The sequence below is a fragment of the Callorhinus ursinus genome, unplaced genomic scaffold (genome assembly GCF_003265705.2).
Source record: "Callorhinus ursinus isolate GAN/ISIS: 27379988/994484 unplaced genomic scaffold, GSC_fseal_2.0 scaffold77, whole genome shotgun sequence".
Taxonomy (NCBI): domain Eukaryota; kingdom Metazoa; phylum Chordata; class Mammalia; order Carnivora; family Otariidae; genus Callorhinus; species Callorhinus ursinus.
Window position 1 is genome coordinate 4243450 of NW_027397139.1, and position 15300 is coordinate 4258749.

Sequence of the window (15300 nt, forward strand, 5' to 3'; positions counted from 1 at the left end):
TTGCAGAGGGACCTTGTAGGGAACACACAGCAGTGCTGCACTGGGGGGGCGTGGCAGACCCCGGAGGAACAGATGTGGGGGATGCTTCGCTGCTGTCCCCAGAGGAGGCAGCATGCTATGAGCTCTGGGCAGGGCCCGTCTCCACGTGCACACACCGCTGAGCTCCAGCCCCCACCCCGCTTCCTGTGCAGGGATTCTGTATGACACGTACCCGCTGTCCGAGGAGACCTGGCACACACACCAGTTCAACTTCATCAGGGTAGGACCTGCTTGGGGGGACGGTCACCCCCAGGGGTGAGTGCAGGTGGCTGCCATTCACACATGGAGCACCTCTCCTTCCTGTTTCTCCGTCCTGCTTGGGGGGTGGGAGGCCCCCTGGGCAGTGGCTTCTGTCCATACCCCAGACCTCCGTCCTGACCACTGTCCCTGCCCAGGGCCATGCCTTTCGCCTGCTGAAGCCTGGAGGCATCCTCACCTACTGCAACCTCACGTCCTGGGGGGAGCTGATGAAGTCCAAGTACTCAGACATCACCACCATGTTCGAGGTGTGGCAGCCCAGGAGCTCCCTGTGGGTCCCACGCCCCAGCCCCAAGCCAGGAAGCAACTTTGGGGCAGAGGCAGGAGTAGCCTGTGACCTGGGGAGGGTCCCTGGCCTCAGGAGCTGGTCTCCTGGGTGGATTGTGAGCCTCCACTTACAAGTCAGGTAAGGTCTCTCAGCTCAACGGCCTTCCGTGGCTCCCCAGTGCCCTCAAGACACAGGGATCCAGTCCAGGCTCTGCACCCAGGCATCCCGCCTCACTCTGCCCTCCTCCACCAAACAGGTCTATAGGTTTAGGTATGCCGTCCCTGCTGCTGGATGTGCGGTGGGCAGCCTCCTGGTGCCCCGCGAGAGTCTGGACATTGCTACCTGAGTTTAGACACCTGGAGGATGCCCACCCCAACTCGGGCTTCCTGGTTCTGTCAGTCAGCAGTCGGGCTGCTGTGTCCAGCTCCCAGGGGCCTTGGCAATTGTGAATGCCATTCTACGAAGGGTGGGCGCTGTGGGTGTCTCGTGAGGCCCCAGGGCCCTGCAAGCGACCTGGCGCTCCCCCCCTCCCCCAGGAGACACAGGTGCCAGCCCTGCTGGAGGCGGGCTTCAGGCGGGAGAACATCCGCATGGAGTTGATGGAGCTGGTCCCCCCTGCTGAGTGCCGCTACTACGCCTTCCCGCGGATGATCACGCCCCTGGTCACCAAGCACTGAGCCCACCCAGGCCTCTGGCTCAACTACTGATGTCCCTGTGCCCCCACTCAGTGCCTCTGCAGCCGGGAGTGCAGGCTCTGGGCTCTCAGCCCTGGGTTCGAGTCCGGCCACACCCACAGTGGGACAGAGGGTAAACTTCCCCAACCATCCCTGCAATGGGAATACCATGACCTCCCTGTCCGCATCCTTGAGGACAAAATAAATGCTGACCCTGGGCTTGCCCAATTAGCAGGACCGTGTGCTTTCACTGACTTCTGCCCCTCCAAAAAGTAAAAAAAACCAAAACACTATCTGTTAAACGGGCCCCCGGGGAGACAGGGGGCCACTCCGCACCACTACCTCTGAGCTGGCACGTGACCCTACACGCGATCCGCCCTGTGCCCACAGCAGACCCACAGGGCCAGTGGATTGTAGCAGACAACTCGTCAACCTCCTCCCTCAGCTGGCTGCTGGGGTACAGAGAGGGTGGCGCTCGTCAGGGCCACATGGCCACTGAGTCTCTGGTCCCACCCGGTCAGGTCAGGCTGAGAGCCTTGAAACAAAGCAAAACCTTTAAACCCAGCCGTGCTCCGCAGGACTCCCGCCTCACCCCTGGACATGGTGTTGCTCTTCTCACCACAGGCTCTTGGGCCCGTCCACTCCCCTCCTTCAGGGCCTCAGTGTCTCCGTGCACAAAAGAAAGGGCTGGGCCTGCCCAGGACAGCACTGACCTCTCACACCCCCAGAGCCCCACTACCCACCAGTCGCGCAGGGAGGGGGACGGGGAGGCCAGCTGGGTCTATCAGTTTATTGACCATCCTGAGGGGTGCTGCAGGGGCCGGAGGGGGCCGGCACTACCTGCGGTACCAGATCCTCAGCTTCTTCTCCCGCTTGATCTTCTTCTGCAGCTGCAGGATGCCGTACAGCAGGGCCTCGGCTGTGGGTGGGCAGCCTGTGGGTGGGACTGTGCCTCAGTTACCCTGCTGGCAGGGAGGGGGCGGAGCTCCTCCCAGACCCTGGGAGGGCAGCCAAGGCCCCCCCAGATTCTGGGACCTGTGCCTGTCCTCCCTGCTGGGGCCACGGACCGACCCCCTGCCACTTGGCAAAGGGTGCCTTGGTCAGGATGGTCAAAGGGCGCAGCTAGGCGCAGCAGCTGGAGGCCAGATGGGGCCCTGGGACGAGGAGGGGGCAGCAGCGCCATGTCTGCTGCGGGCCCCTCTCCAGCACCTCTAGCTTGTACTGCCCAGGCTGGGGGTTTGGCTCATCACAGGGAAGGAGCCGCCGAGTTCCTGACCCCGGCAGTCAAGCCTCGGGCATGGGGAGGACTAGGCTGCCCATCCTGGGCCCAGCTGCCCTGTCCGCTACCCCCATGACCTGGCTCAGGACCTCGGGAGGACAAGGGCGCGTGGCCCTTGTGGCGGTGGGCCCTTGGAAAGCAGGGAGGGAGGGGGGAGTTGAGGGGGCAGAGCAGCCAGGCTGGGCAGGGAGGCCCACATGGCCCACGGGAGGGGAAGCCCTGGAGAAATGCTCCCCTACAGTCCCCATCCCCACCACCCTGCCAGAAGAAGCAGACAGAGAGGTCACCACCCAGGGGACCTGCCCAGGACCCGAGGGGCCTGGAAGAGCAACCACAAGCATGTGCGGCCCTGGGCCCAGCACCAGGCAGTACCGCCCCGGTACCGCCCCAGCACCCGGCAGCACCGCCCCAGCACCGCCCCAGCACCCGGCAGTACCGCCCCAGCACCGCCCCAGCACCAGGCAGTACCGCCCCAGCACCGCCCCAGCACCGCCCCAGCACCCAGCAGTACCGCCCCAGCACCGCCCCAGTACCGCCCCAGCACCGCCCCAGTACTGCCCCGGCACCGCCCCAGCACCGCCCCAGCACCCGGCAGTACCGCCCCAGCACCACCCCAGCACCGCCCCAGCACCGCCCCAGCACCACCCCAGCACCACCCCAGCACCGCCCCGGTACCGCCTGATGGAGGGGCCGGGGCCCTGCGGAGATCTGCCCCCGGGCACATACCCCGAAGGCAGCTGAGCAGGGCCTGGTCTCACTCTGCAGGGTGGAGTCCCAGGTGCCCTCCCCCACCAGACGGGCCCTGGCCCCCCACAGTGGGGGTCGGCCTGGGGCCTGGCGGTGTCTAAGGCCCTCAGGAAATATCCGTAGAACGCTAAACAAATCACCACCATCCAATGTCCTTTTGAAGGGCACCAGAACGTGACCTCTAAACTTTCCTGGGCAACCTGGAATCAGGGTCTTGAGTGTCCTCTGCTCTCCGGGCCTCGGGTTGGGCTTTCCACGGGGCACTGAGAGCCCAAGAACATGGGGCCTTCATCTGCAGGCTAAGCACCACCCGCTGACCCCTGACCTCTGACACAGTGTGGGCAGAGGCCCTGGGGCCCGAGGGTGGCCAGCCGAACACGGGCTTCAGACAGACGATCGGTACTTATCCAGTATGAACGTGTCGCAAACATTCCTTGCTTTCCGGACAGAAGTAACTGGGGACCCTGCATTTTTATTTGCACAGTCTGACCACCCTGGTGATCTGGGGTCCAAGGCAGGCCCCGTGCACACCGGTCCTGGTCTCCAAGAACCAGGCTGTTTTTTAACTGTGTTGTGTGGGTTTTGTGTCTATTAGGTGGAACCATGTGAAGCGTGGTTTAAAGAAAGCCGAGGACCCGCAGTCCCACCCAGCTCATGCTAAGCCTTCGGCACCAGCCTGGGCCCACGTCTGCATAAAACCCAAGACTCTTCAGCAGGGGAGACCTTCAGGGGACAAGGGAGGAGGAGGCTGGGGCTTCACTCTTCTGCTTGGACCTACATCTGTTCATCCTGAGAAGGGGGGGAGCCCACCGCCTCTGTGGGGGCGCGGGGGCCTGTGACATGGGACGGGTGGGCTCACCTGGGACGTAGATGTCCACGGGCACGATGCGGTCACAGCCCCTCACGACGGAGTACGAGTAGTGGTAGTAACCTCCTCCGTTGGCACAGCTGGGGTGGGGGGAGCATGGTGAGGGCCACACTGGCCACCCCCAGCCCTGTCCCCAACGCACACCTGCCTTCAGGTTCAAACAGGTGCCAGGAATGGGCAGGAATGGGATGTGGAGTCCCAGAGAAGAGAACGAGGGCTTCTGCGGGATCAGGGAGAGCAGAACCAAATGGACGGACCCCGAGCCCACGACACTCAGATACTCGGGGAGGGAGCCAGACACAGAAGGCCACACGGGGTGTGCGTCCACGTGGGTGACACTCCCAGAACAGGCTCATCCGCGGACGGGAAGGGGGCTCTCGGGGGCAGGGGCTGGGGGGAGGGTGACAGCTGATGGGGCAGGGTTTTCTTGGAGGATGATGGAATGTTCTGGGACTACGGGCTACAGCTGACAGCACCGTGACTACATGGACCATCACGGAACCGCGCACTTGAACAGGGCGGACTCTGTGGCCCGAGTTCTACCTCAGAACAGTGAGGTGAGGAAGCAGCTGCTGGTGGCGTGGGGAAGGGACTGGGCGCCAGGAGGGCGAGGAGCGTGCAGACAGCCCACAGAGCAGGGCACCACTTACATCCATGAAGCAGGAACAGGGACAGAACAGGGGTGACGCTGAGTGGCACAGGGGGGGTGCCCTGGGGGGGGGTGCCGCCCTGGGGAGGGGCCGCAGGGTGTCCCGAGGGCACAGATGCCCCCTGTGACCGCGGCAGAGGGAGCGGAGATGGGCAGGAGGCGCGCCAGCGTGTCGCGGGCACTCACCTCCCCATGGACACAACATAGCGCGGCTCTGGCATCTGGTCATACACCTGGAAGAGACGGCGGGGTCTGGGTGCGGCTCGAGGCTGGGGGCGGGTGGCGGGCCTCGGGGCCGGGCCTACCTTGCGGAGCGCCGGGGCCATCTTGTTGGTGAGCGTGCCGGCCACGATCATCACGTCGGACTGGCGCGGGCTGGCGCGGAAGACCACGCCAAAGCGGTCCATGTCATAGCGGGGCGCGGCCATGTGCATCATTTCCACAGCACAACACGCCAGGCCAAAGGTCATGGGCCACAGGGAGCTCTGCGGGGGCAGGGTGCTCAGCCCGGGGGGGATGGTATCTGCCCCAGCTCAAAGCCCATCAGTCAGGCCTTCCGACGGCAGCCAAACCACTTCCAGGCCCCGAAGGGCCCTCAGATGGTGTCACGGCCCAGTGTGCTCAACAGGAAGGTAAAGCAAGCTACACCTGTGGGTCAACACTTCCCAGCAGCCACGTTACCAAAAAAGTAAAGAACCCAAGCCCAGGTGAAATGAGCTTTACTGACATCGTTCACATAACCCAGCATGTCCTAGATCCCATCCTTCAGACACAGACACCGCTCCCAGTGCCTGGAAAGCCACACGTGGTACAGGTTTAGACCCTGGGGCTCAGCCCCTGCAAGGGGCTCCTTCCCAACACTTCCTAATGTCCAGGGACTCCCAATGCCTATTCGTCCAGGAAGGCCTCCTGGATGCCTCTGGCTGCCCTCTGACCACTGCCTCCATCCATCCAGTGGCTCCTTTCTCCTGCTGAACGCCTCTGCCAGAGCCTTCTCTGCTCTCTCTCTCCGCCTAGTCGGGGACCTGGAATGGGTCCTGCCCGCCCCACTTTGTGCTAAAGCGGGCCACCGGGCTTGGGCTACACAGGGGGCTGACCCTGACAGCCTCTCAGATGCGCAGTTAGGACCAACACTGCAGGGGACACCCGGCGGGACGCTCGCCATGGCCCCATCAGTTACAGAGACACACAGGAACGGCCTGCTCCTGGGCACCCCCAGCACACCAAGAGGAGCCACTGCCCTGTGAATCGGGGGGAGACAGACGTGCACACAACACGCAGACCGTCCCCAGTGAGTACCGGGGGTGGGGGAGTGTTTTCGGGTTTTTCCCAGGAAGGAGCCACTGTTCTAGGTACACACTACTTTCCCAGTTAAAATCACTTCTGCATCAGAAGAGAATAAACAGACACAGGAGATCCGCAGAGGGGAGGCAGGGCATCTTCCCTGGGGGTGGAGGGAGAGACCAGGAAGCATGGCACGGGCACTGAGAGGACATCAGGGCCAGCAGCGGACAGGGGCAGGTGTGCACGTGTGTGAGCATGTGTGAGCATGCGGCAGGAGGCCTGAATGACGCGGGAGGGGTCAGGGGCTCACCCGGCGGGCCCAGTTGATGAGGTCATCCAGCTTGGCCACCACATACTCGCCTCGGCTGCTGGGAAGTGCGGAGGATTTGAGGGCCAGGGTTCCAGCCGTGGACGCAGCGGGCTGGGTGCTGGTAAGAACACATGGCAAGGGGAGGGGGGGGCATTAGCCAGGCAGGCACCTCAACACCCCCACCGCACGTTTGAGCCCAGAGCCCCCTCTCAGAGGGCCGCAGCAAGCTGGGGCATGAGCTGCTCTGAGGAAGCACTGGTAGGAGCTGGGCTGCCAGGGTCAGAACAAGAATGAACTTTTGACAGCTGCCCTGCTGTGGCCCCAGCTGGCCTCTGTCCCCGAGGAAACTTGGCCTCCCCATGCGGAAAGCAGGAGCTCTGCTGAGACACTATCAACGGCCCTTCTGGTCTAGGGACGTGCAGCCGTTGCCTTGGACATGCAGGAGGGGGCTGGGCAAAGCTCCGAGGGCAGGGACCCATGCTGCATCACCCTGATGGTGGAGGGAGGGCCCTGGAGTCACCGGGGCTGCCGCGGTGCCAAAGGGAGGCTTTAGGGTGCGCAGGATCCCAGGAAGGCTGGCCTCACCTGCTGGGGCTGTCAGCAGCCACGCCTGAGTGGACGCCACGCACCTGTGTAGCCACGGCCACGCCGGAGCTGCAGGGAGAGGGGGTGCAGGTGAAAAGGAGCCTGGGGTGCCCTGAGACGTTGTGACAGAGGCTACACTGGAGCAGGGATGGGGAAATTTCACCCAGGGGGCCAAATCTGGCCCTCTGCCTGCTGTTGTAAATAAAGTTTTATTGACATGCAACCACATCCACCCGTTTCTGCCTATCTCAGCTGTTTGCACAAAGGCAGAGCTGAGTAGTCTCCACAGAGCCAATCTGGCCCTTCACGGAAGGTCTGCTGAGCCCTGTCCAGAAGGAGTCTGGTTTTCATCTCCTAGTTCTCTCATTTCGCCTTTATTTTACAGTGACTGCGTTTGATTCCTAGAGAAAAGGTCTTCTCAAAACAAGGCAGCAGAGTCAGTCCAAACCCAAGCGCTCCCCGAAGCCTCCCATCGCCCCTCCATCCGGAAGACCCTCTCCTGAGATCTGCCATGTGCTCATGACGCTGGAGATTTCATTTCTGGGCTCTGTCCACTGAGAGGGCACGGGACTACCTGCCTCCCTGTCCTGAGGAGGCCTACTTGAGGCCGCCACCTGAGCAAAGGCACCAACCGCCTTCCTGCAACACGAGAGTGAGTTGTGAGGGAAGGAGGGCAGGCAGGCACGGTCTGAGCGCAGGCTTTACCACCACCTGGACTGTCCCCGCGGGGAGGCCTGCCACCACCTGCAAGACTGCTGGACTATGTGACCTTCAGCAGGCGGGCCCCCGCCTAATGCTGCTGAAGGGCTCCCCAGCTCCGCGGTGCTCTGATGCACCCCCACCCCCCACCGAGCCCTCCCCGGCAGGGCCCGTGTGGTGGGGGAGACGCAGACACTCACCGCAGAGCAAGGATCCGGAAGAGCAGGCCCGGAGCTGCTGAGAGAACCACACGGTGCAGGCAGTGAGTTGCAGGCGACAAACCCTGGTGGGGCCCAGCCTCCAGGAGTTTGCCCATGAGCCCTACGCCTGGCACGTCCTTCCGCTTACCCTTGGTCTATCTAAATTCCACTTAACCTGGTAAAAAGGGGTCTTTCAGGATGTGCCCCACACAGTGTCCCTACCCTGCTTAATATCCCACACCCTGAAAAAAAGGCCACACCACACCCGGGCCATCCTCCCTTTCCTCCTGCATGTCAGGGTCGCTCCTGCCTCAGGGCCTTTGCACCTGCAGTCCCCGCTGCCTGGAGCACCCTGCCCCACGCGGGCACGTGCCAGCCCTTCTTACGGGCAGGTTTCGGTCAGTACCACCCATCCCCCCCGGGCTCTCTGGATGCGGGCACCGGCTGCACCTCCACCTCTGTGCTGTGCGGTGCCTGTCTCTCCCAAGACGCTAGGGCCTCGCTGCGGTGCCTGTCTCTCCCAAGACGCTAGGGCCTCGCTGGGGTCCCCGGGGTCCTCTGCTGTGCCTGGCGCGCTCCCGGCCCTGGGCTGGCGTTGACAACCAAGTTCCCGGCCGGGCCCCGCTCCGGTGCGCGCCGCCCGTCCCTCCCGGTGCCTCGGGCGGAAATCCAGGTCTGGGGGTGCGCTTGCTGCACAGTCAGCGCCCTTCCCCTCGGACGGGCCGCTGGGTCTCGCCGCCCCGGACCCCGACGGCGGTCCCCCCCAGCACCCCCAGCCCTCGTACTCCGTGCGTTTAACCGCCGCACGCCGCGCTGGGAGCCCCGGAGGCCTCAGTTTCCCCGCCGCGGCCGCCCCGCTCACCCGCCGGCGCCGCCATGTCCGCCTCGGCCTTCAAACAACCTCTGCGGTCCGTCCGCCTCAGCGCTCCGGGTCCCCAGGCGCGGCTGCCAAAGCGGCTCGGCTGCTGCGCGGAGCCCGGGCCCCGGCCCTGGGACGTTCCGCCTCGGTGGGCTGCCCGCTGCCGCGCGCCCCCGGACGCCCCCTCCCCGGGGCGCGCGGGCCTGGGGTGCGCGCGGAGCGTCCCGGCATGAAGCGGGGGCGCCGCTCGCCCGCTCCTTACCTCAGGAGCAAAAGTTCAAAACAGCGTCCCTGGGTGGGCTCGAACCACCAACCTTTCGGTTAACAGCCGAACGCGCTAACCGATTGCGCCACAGAGACGGCGCTGCGGCCCGGCGGCCCCTGAGCTTCTATGAGGCGCGCGCCGCCGAGGGGCCAGGCGCAAGCTGCGGCGGCGCGCGGGCGGCGCGGCCCGAGCCGGACTCGGGGCGACGGCAGCCCCCTGCCGCCCAGCCGAAATAGCTCAGTTGGGAGAGCGTTAGACTGAAGATCTAAAGGTCCCTGGTTCGATCCCGGGTTTCGGCAGCTGTTTTGGCGCTCCGGCTCCCGGCCTCTCCTTCCCCAGCCTGCCACCCACTCCGCAGACGAGGGGCGGGGCCGCTGACTCAGGCCCACGTGGGGGAGGAACGGAGCCCTCCAACCCCTGCCTCCACCCCCAGACCATGATTCCGGCCCCAACGTGGACTCCAGCCCGATTCCCACTACTTCTTACGCGGTAGGATTAGAACAAGCGCTAATTGTTAAGAGTTCGCAAGAACACCTGCCGCTTGTAGGCCCCCTAATTCTTGCAATCCTGCTGGATTTTACACTTGGGGGAAACTGAGGCTCACACAGGCAAGCGCAGGCGAGCGGCAGGCCGGCCTCCTGGCAGGACCACTCCGGCCCCTGAACCCCTGCACAGCCCACCTGGTCTCGCTCCCGGGGATCTCCAGGTCCCGGGTGGGAGGTGAGGGGCCCCTTCCCCTTTCCTTCCCGCTCCCCGCTAGCCTGTGGAGCTGGATTTTGTAACTTACTTAACTAAACTTTGCATTTTCACAGAAAAGTTGCCGACATAGTAGAGTTCCTGTGTGCCCAGCACCCAGTTCCCCTCCTGTTAGCAGCTTACACGGCTGGGCACGTTTGTTGCAATTCATGAACCAAAGTGGATGTTACTGAAGTCTGAGCTTTATGCAAGTTTTCTGTCCGCCCATAACGTCCTTGCCCTGTGAGTGAGGGACCCTGGACTGAGACCCCAGCCCCAGCTGAACTTTCAGATGACGCAGCCCTGGTGACATTCGACTGGCACCTCATGAGACCTGAGCCACCCAGCCGGGCTGCTCAGTGAATTTCCAATCCCACCGGAACCACGAGAGAGCGTCTTCTCCAGCTGCTAGGTCACAAGAGAGAACGCTGCGAGGGGCCAATGGGCCCGGTCAAGGCTGCTTGACGGAGAGGAGGGGAGGTGGACCGTGAGGTCAGGGAGGTCTGAGCCAGCCTCCTGGGAGAGCCCTGCAGTGGGAGGCCGGCTGGGGGAGTGAACCCGGGAGCAGAGCAGAGGGTTGGGGAGGGAGTGGGGAGGGGAGCAGAGTAGGGAGGAAGGACAGCATGCACCAGGCACCTGGCTCAGGAACCAGGCCAGTGGGGGCGGTGATTCAGGAACTGGGGGTGGGAGGGATGGACTATTTCTTGTGCAGGTATGCTTCCCTGAGGTTTCAGATTCTTACCGTATAGTGAATTACTTTTTTTTTTAATTTTTTTTTAAAGATTTTATTTATTTATTTGAGAGAGAGAATGAGAGATAGAAAGCACGAGAAGGAAGAGGGTCAGAGGGAGAAGCAGACTCCCTGCTGAGCAGGGAGCCCGATGCGGGACTCGATCCCGGGACTCCAGGATCATGACCTGAGCCGAAGGCAGTCGCTTAACCAACTGAGCCACCCAGGCGCCCGAATTATTTTTTTTTAAACGATTTTATTTGAGAGAGCGAGCACACGTGTGCGGGCATGGGGGTGGCACGGAGGGAGAAGCAGACTCCCCATTGAGCTGGGGCCCGACTGGGAACTCCATCCCAGGACCCCGAGATCACGACCTGAGCCAAAGTCAGACGGCCAACCGAGTCACCCACATATCCTGTGAATTGTTTTTTTTTTTCTTTTAAGATTTTATTTTTTAAAGATTTTATTTGGCAGAGATCAAGCGAGCACAAGCAGCCCAACTGGAGGCTCAATCCCAGGACCCCGGGATCATGACCAAAGCCAGAGGCAGATGCTTCACTGAGCCACCCAAGCACCCCTAGATTTTATTTTTAAAACAATTCTATGTCCAACATGGGGCTCTTACAACCCCAAGATCAAGAGTCAAACGGTTCACCAACTGAGCCAGCCAGGCACCACCCCTACCCCCCCACCGCCCCTGCCCTGTGACTTTTTTAAAAATCAGTTTTTTAGATAAGCAATAGGGCTTGAAGAGGGGCCAAGGCGTGTGCAATGACAGTCCCCCTCTCGGACAGCGGGGCTGCTGGTGTGTGGTGACCACAGGTACAAGGGGTGGGATCCTTCCTTTGCGTCGTCGTCGGGCTGGAGTGAGAAAAGCAAACCAACTTGACGAGCAGCTTCTGCAGGGCCTTGGGGTCTGGATGGGCAGCAGTTCAGAGAAGGGGTGGGCTGGGGGCGGTGGGAGGAGGGGAGGGCAGGGGGTCAGGGGTCAGCAGGGAGGCCACACGGAGGCCAGCGAGCTAGAGCCCAGAGGGAAGGGGCAGAGGTGGGGCATGGGAAGGAGGCAAAGATGGTCATGGGTTTGGGGGGGGCTCCTGGCATTGAGGGGTGGGGTCCAGGATGCTGCCCGACCCCCTGCAGCACCCAGGACGGCCGTCGGAGAACGACCCGGCCTGGTGTCTGCAGCGCCGAGGGGGAGACTGGAGCAGGGGTGAGGGGTGAGGGCTGACAGAAGCCTCGCGGTGGAGAACAGGACGCTCTGCTGGGGGCAGTCTGTGTCTCAGAGGCTTGTGCGGTGCGTGCTTCTCCACGGGCCCCCACGGGGCCGCCAGCTGCCGGGCCCCGCGCCCCTCACACCGGCCCGGCGGCCTTAGGACAAGCACCCTCAGGATCCCCCCAACAGGGGGGGCAGGCCCGGTTGCAGGTGGGGCTCCGGCGGGCATTTAACACGGGTCTGGACAGGCTGACTGCCGGCGGCCCACCTCAGCCACCGCATCGAGCACGTCCAGGGGTGGACGGAGCCATCAGGCTCTCCCAGAAAGGGGCACGGCCTGCTTTGGAGACAATGTCGGGCTGTTCTCTGTGGGGGAAGCGACCAAGCGGCCTGGCCTCAGGCTCCACGGTGGATGGGAACCACAGACCCTCTGTGGTTCCAGCCCCGCGGTCCCAGGCCAGGCTCGCCCCCCTCCACCAGGAGGATTCTGGGGCCATCTCCCGACCTCTCCCGCTGCACACCTGACCCGTGGTTTTGTGTATGGCCTGGGCCTCTGCCTGCTCAGACAGCCCCTTCTCAGGGCCCGAGCCCGCCCGCCTCCCAACAGGCTCTCCGTCTAAGCCCCCACTGTAGGGGTTGCTGACCCCGCCCAGGGCCTCGAGCTGAACCTCCTGACCGTGCACCCACACTGCGCACTCTCTCAGCAGCTTAGGATAAAGAGTTCATTTGAGCATGGCTTTGACAGGCCACAGAATTTCTGTGACTGGGTCAGGACAGGCCACGGCAGGTCTCCAAAGGCCAGGGCTCGTGCTGGGAACCCTCCGGCACCAGGGTGACCCACCAGCTGCCTCCTTTTCTGGGCCTGGGCAGGAACGTGAGCCTGGCCTCCAGGCAAAGGCCTTGCTCCTGCAGGAGCCGGTCCCCACTGCCACCCCACGGCCGCACACACAGTGACTGAGGTGGCTACGGGTGGGGGGTCCTGCCCTCCGGGGAGACCGCACTCAGCACTGGACCAGATGCGGCCACACGTGAACATCCACACGGGACCAGGGGGTGGGTGGGAAGCGGTCGCTGGAGGGTCCCGCCGCACGTGTTCTCCGGCACAGGGAAGGTCAGCGGAGCTGAAACGCGAGGAAACGCGTGCGGCACCGTGGCCTCAAGAGGAGGGAAACACGGAAACACACGCGTGTTCTGGAGGAATGCATTCACAGAGGCTTTCTTAAAACTCCTGTTTAATATTGGATACAATGCTTTTTAACAAAAAAACAAATGTGCACCTTTTATTAAACAATGCAGTCACAAGTAATGATATGCAATAAAATAAAACACATTTTCGTTTCAAAATCAGGAACTCTACCTTCCACAAAAGCCAGGAAAGGAGCACCCACAGATGAGAAGGAGCACATTCCGGGCCCCCGTCCTGCAGACTGCACTCGCCCCAGCCACGGGACCCGCGGCGGCCCCTCCAGCATCAGCACCGCTGACTCCTCTCTTCTAGGAGCTGGTTATCAAATATTTCCTTTTCCCTTCAGAAAGCAAAAGGAGACAACCTCATTTAGTAATTCATCTTGTCTTAGAATATGAAACAGACAAGTCCGTGCTTCGTGAGGACAGAGTCTCCGTGTGGGGAGATGGGACCTTCTGGAGACGGAGGGTGGGGGTGGCCGCAGGGCCATGCGAGTGTGCCTCATGCCACTGAGCTGCGCACTTAGAGACGATTACGATAGGACATTTTACATCATGTGCATTTTACCACAATTTATAAAAAAAAAATTAACACTTTTTAAGGAGTGTGAACTTTCAAATCGTCCTCATTAAGCAACTCCTTGACGCTAAGAATTACATTAACGGGTGTTTGGGGCACCCCCCTCCCCAGGGTTGACGACAGTAACAAAGAACACTGACTGGGACAGCAGATAGCTCAGGCGAAGACGAGGCCACTTGGCGGGTACCCCCAACACGTCACCACAAGCTGAGGGCAGGGGCCGGCCGGCTGGCACTCAGTTAGAGGCCAGGTCCCTGGAGTCCAGAGCAGGTGGCCCGTGCCATCATCGGCACAGCCATCACGCCCACAGGGCACCCGACGCGTCCGTGGCTGGTCAAGAGCAGCGGCAGTGCGTGAAGACAGACAATCGTCCTCACAGGCACAGGCCAGCCCCTCGGACGTGGAGGAGGAAATCGCTGGTGGGGAGACAGGTACCGGCTCCGACCCTGCTCCCCCAACACTATTCTGTACTTGCGTCGAGGGCACCGTACTGGACCACCGAGATCCAGGGACAGAAACACCAAGTCTCCCTGCTGCCAAGGCCCCTCATGCTCTATTGACCCATCTGGGCCAACACTCCTGCACACAGAGCCAGACGGGCTCTTCTGTGGCCAGCTTGGCAGCCGGCCGCCCCACCCCAAGGCCCGGCCTCCCGGCACGCCGCGGGGCACCCCCGGCGAAGGAGTGCGGCCTCCTGGGAGCCGTCTTCGCTGTCCGGCATCCGTGACAGTGGGCCTGGGCGGCCCTGGACAGAGACCCTGGCCTGTGACTCTAGTTGAGTCTTCAGCCTGTCACTGCCACGCGGGCCCAGCCTGTTCCCAGCAAGCCTGGCAGCAAGCCCAGAGACGGGATTAGGGGCTCTGGGGCCAAAAATCCCAGGGCGGCTAACCTCACCAACGGAAGAGAAACATCTTGATCACGGCATTCTTCTGACCAGCTAGGAAAGGCCCGGGTGACTGCTGCCGTGTAATCTTACTGTGTTTTTTCAAACGGCCACTGCACTGGGGCAAGGGGAGAAAGCTTGAAATGCCAACAGGAGCCCATGCGAAACGCAATTAGGCACAGCAGGCCCGGCACGCGCCCAGGGAGCAGTCCCGGTGGACTGCCTGTGGGCTGTGGCACAGGCCGGGCTGGGGGCCAGCTCCACCAGCTCAGACCGGCTCAGGGACGCGCCTGAGGACAACGTCCACTGCTGGCTTCACTGGGTCCCTCTGACAACTCCTGGCCAAGGGCTGATGCGCACTTCCAATCGTAGGCACTTCATTCACCTGGCAGACACCTGGACCAGCGTGTCGGCAAGAGGGGCCTTGAGCCCCAGGCACCAGCACGAGGGAGCGTGAGCCCTTCTAGACACACTTCTGCTGGTTGGGGAGCAGCGCCCTGCGCAGCCTACCGGTAGCTGAGGGACGGTCCTCTGAGGTACTTCTCCTCAGCCGTCTTGTAATCCACAGCATCCACTGCCGCGATCGCGCAGATGATGGCCTGCAAGAGGACAGAGGGCGCTCAGCCGCAGGCCGCGGGCCCGTGCCGCCCGTGGAGCGGGAGGGGTGCACGCGGGGCCCGGTGCAGCTTCCGAACAGCCTCCACAAACACGCACGGATCCGTGAGATCTCTGCAGTGACACTCCTGCATCACGTGAAGGACACGGTCTTTTGGATGAGACACGAGAGTTCGTGTCACTAAAGGCAGAGAATGAGGCAGGACCAAGACCAACAAACCCATCTGTGAAAATTTGTAAGTTTACTGTTCAAACAACAGGAAAAAATAACAGCGATCATCCAAGCACACGGCATGTCTGACGTTGAGAAATCCTTCTCCGTTTCTTTAGAAGAAATAGCAGAACTGTGGTTACTAGAAAAGTATTTTATTTTTT

The 15300-nt window shown here is 62.2% G+C and overlaps 3 protein-coding genes and 2 non-coding genes across 7 annotated transcripts in view; 2 read left to right on the forward strand and 3 right to left on the reverse strand.

Moving 5' to 3' along the window:
• GAMT (guanidinoacetate N-methyltransferase) overlaps positions 1-1470 on the forward strand; it is a 3173-nt gene extending 1703 nt beyond the window's left edge. The window contains exons 4-6 of the mRNA XM_025861252.2: positions 192-259; positions 435-545; positions 1102-1470. Coding sequence (XP_025717037.1) covers positions 192-259; positions 435-545; positions 1102-1242 — 320 coding nt within the window. The 3' untranslated portion in view covers positions 1243-1470. The remainder of the gene's footprint in view (positions 1-191; positions 260-434; positions 546-1101) is intronic.
• Positions 1471-2015: 545 nt separating this feature from the next.
• NDUFS7 (NADH:ubiquinone oxidoreductase core subunit S7) lies at positions 2016-8950 on the reverse strand. Its single transcript, XM_025861266.2, is given in 9 exon segments — positions 2016-2173; positions 4125-4213; positions 4969-5015; positions 5088-5267; positions 6377-6494; positions 6962-7030; positions 7861-7897; positions 8723-8929; positions 8932-8950. Coding segments are annotated over 9 exon segments (864 nt in total). The 3' UTR covers positions 2016-2075.
• Positions 8951-9005: 55 nt separating this feature from the next.
• Positions 9006-9079, reverse strand: TRNAN-GUU (transfer RNA asparagine (anticodon GUU)). Its single transcript has one exon. It is a non-coding gene; the product is annotated as a tRNA-Asn (tRNA).
• Positions 9080-9210: 131 nt separating this feature from the next.
• TRNAF-GAA (transfer RNA phenylalanine (anticodon GAA)) lies at positions 9211-9283 on the forward strand. Its single transcript has one exon. It is a non-coding gene; the product is annotated as a tRNA-Phe (tRNA).
• Positions 9284-12874: 3591 nt separating this feature from the next.
• The window catches only part of PWWP3A (PWWP domain containing 3A, DNA repair factor), a 15918-nt gene continuing 13492 nt past the window's right edge, over positions 12875-15300 (reverse strand). For all 3 annotated transcript variants that reach the window (XM_073887178.1, XM_025861153.2, XM_025861154.2), the window contains 2 exons: positions 14821-14909; positions 12875-13188 (listed from right to left, as the gene is read on the reverse strand). In XM_073887178.1, the coding sequence (XP_073743279.1) occupies positions 13134-13188; positions 14821-14909 (144 nt within the window). In that variant the 3' untranslated portion in view covers positions 12875-13133. The remainder of the gene's footprint in view (positions 13189-14820; positions 14910-15300) is intronic.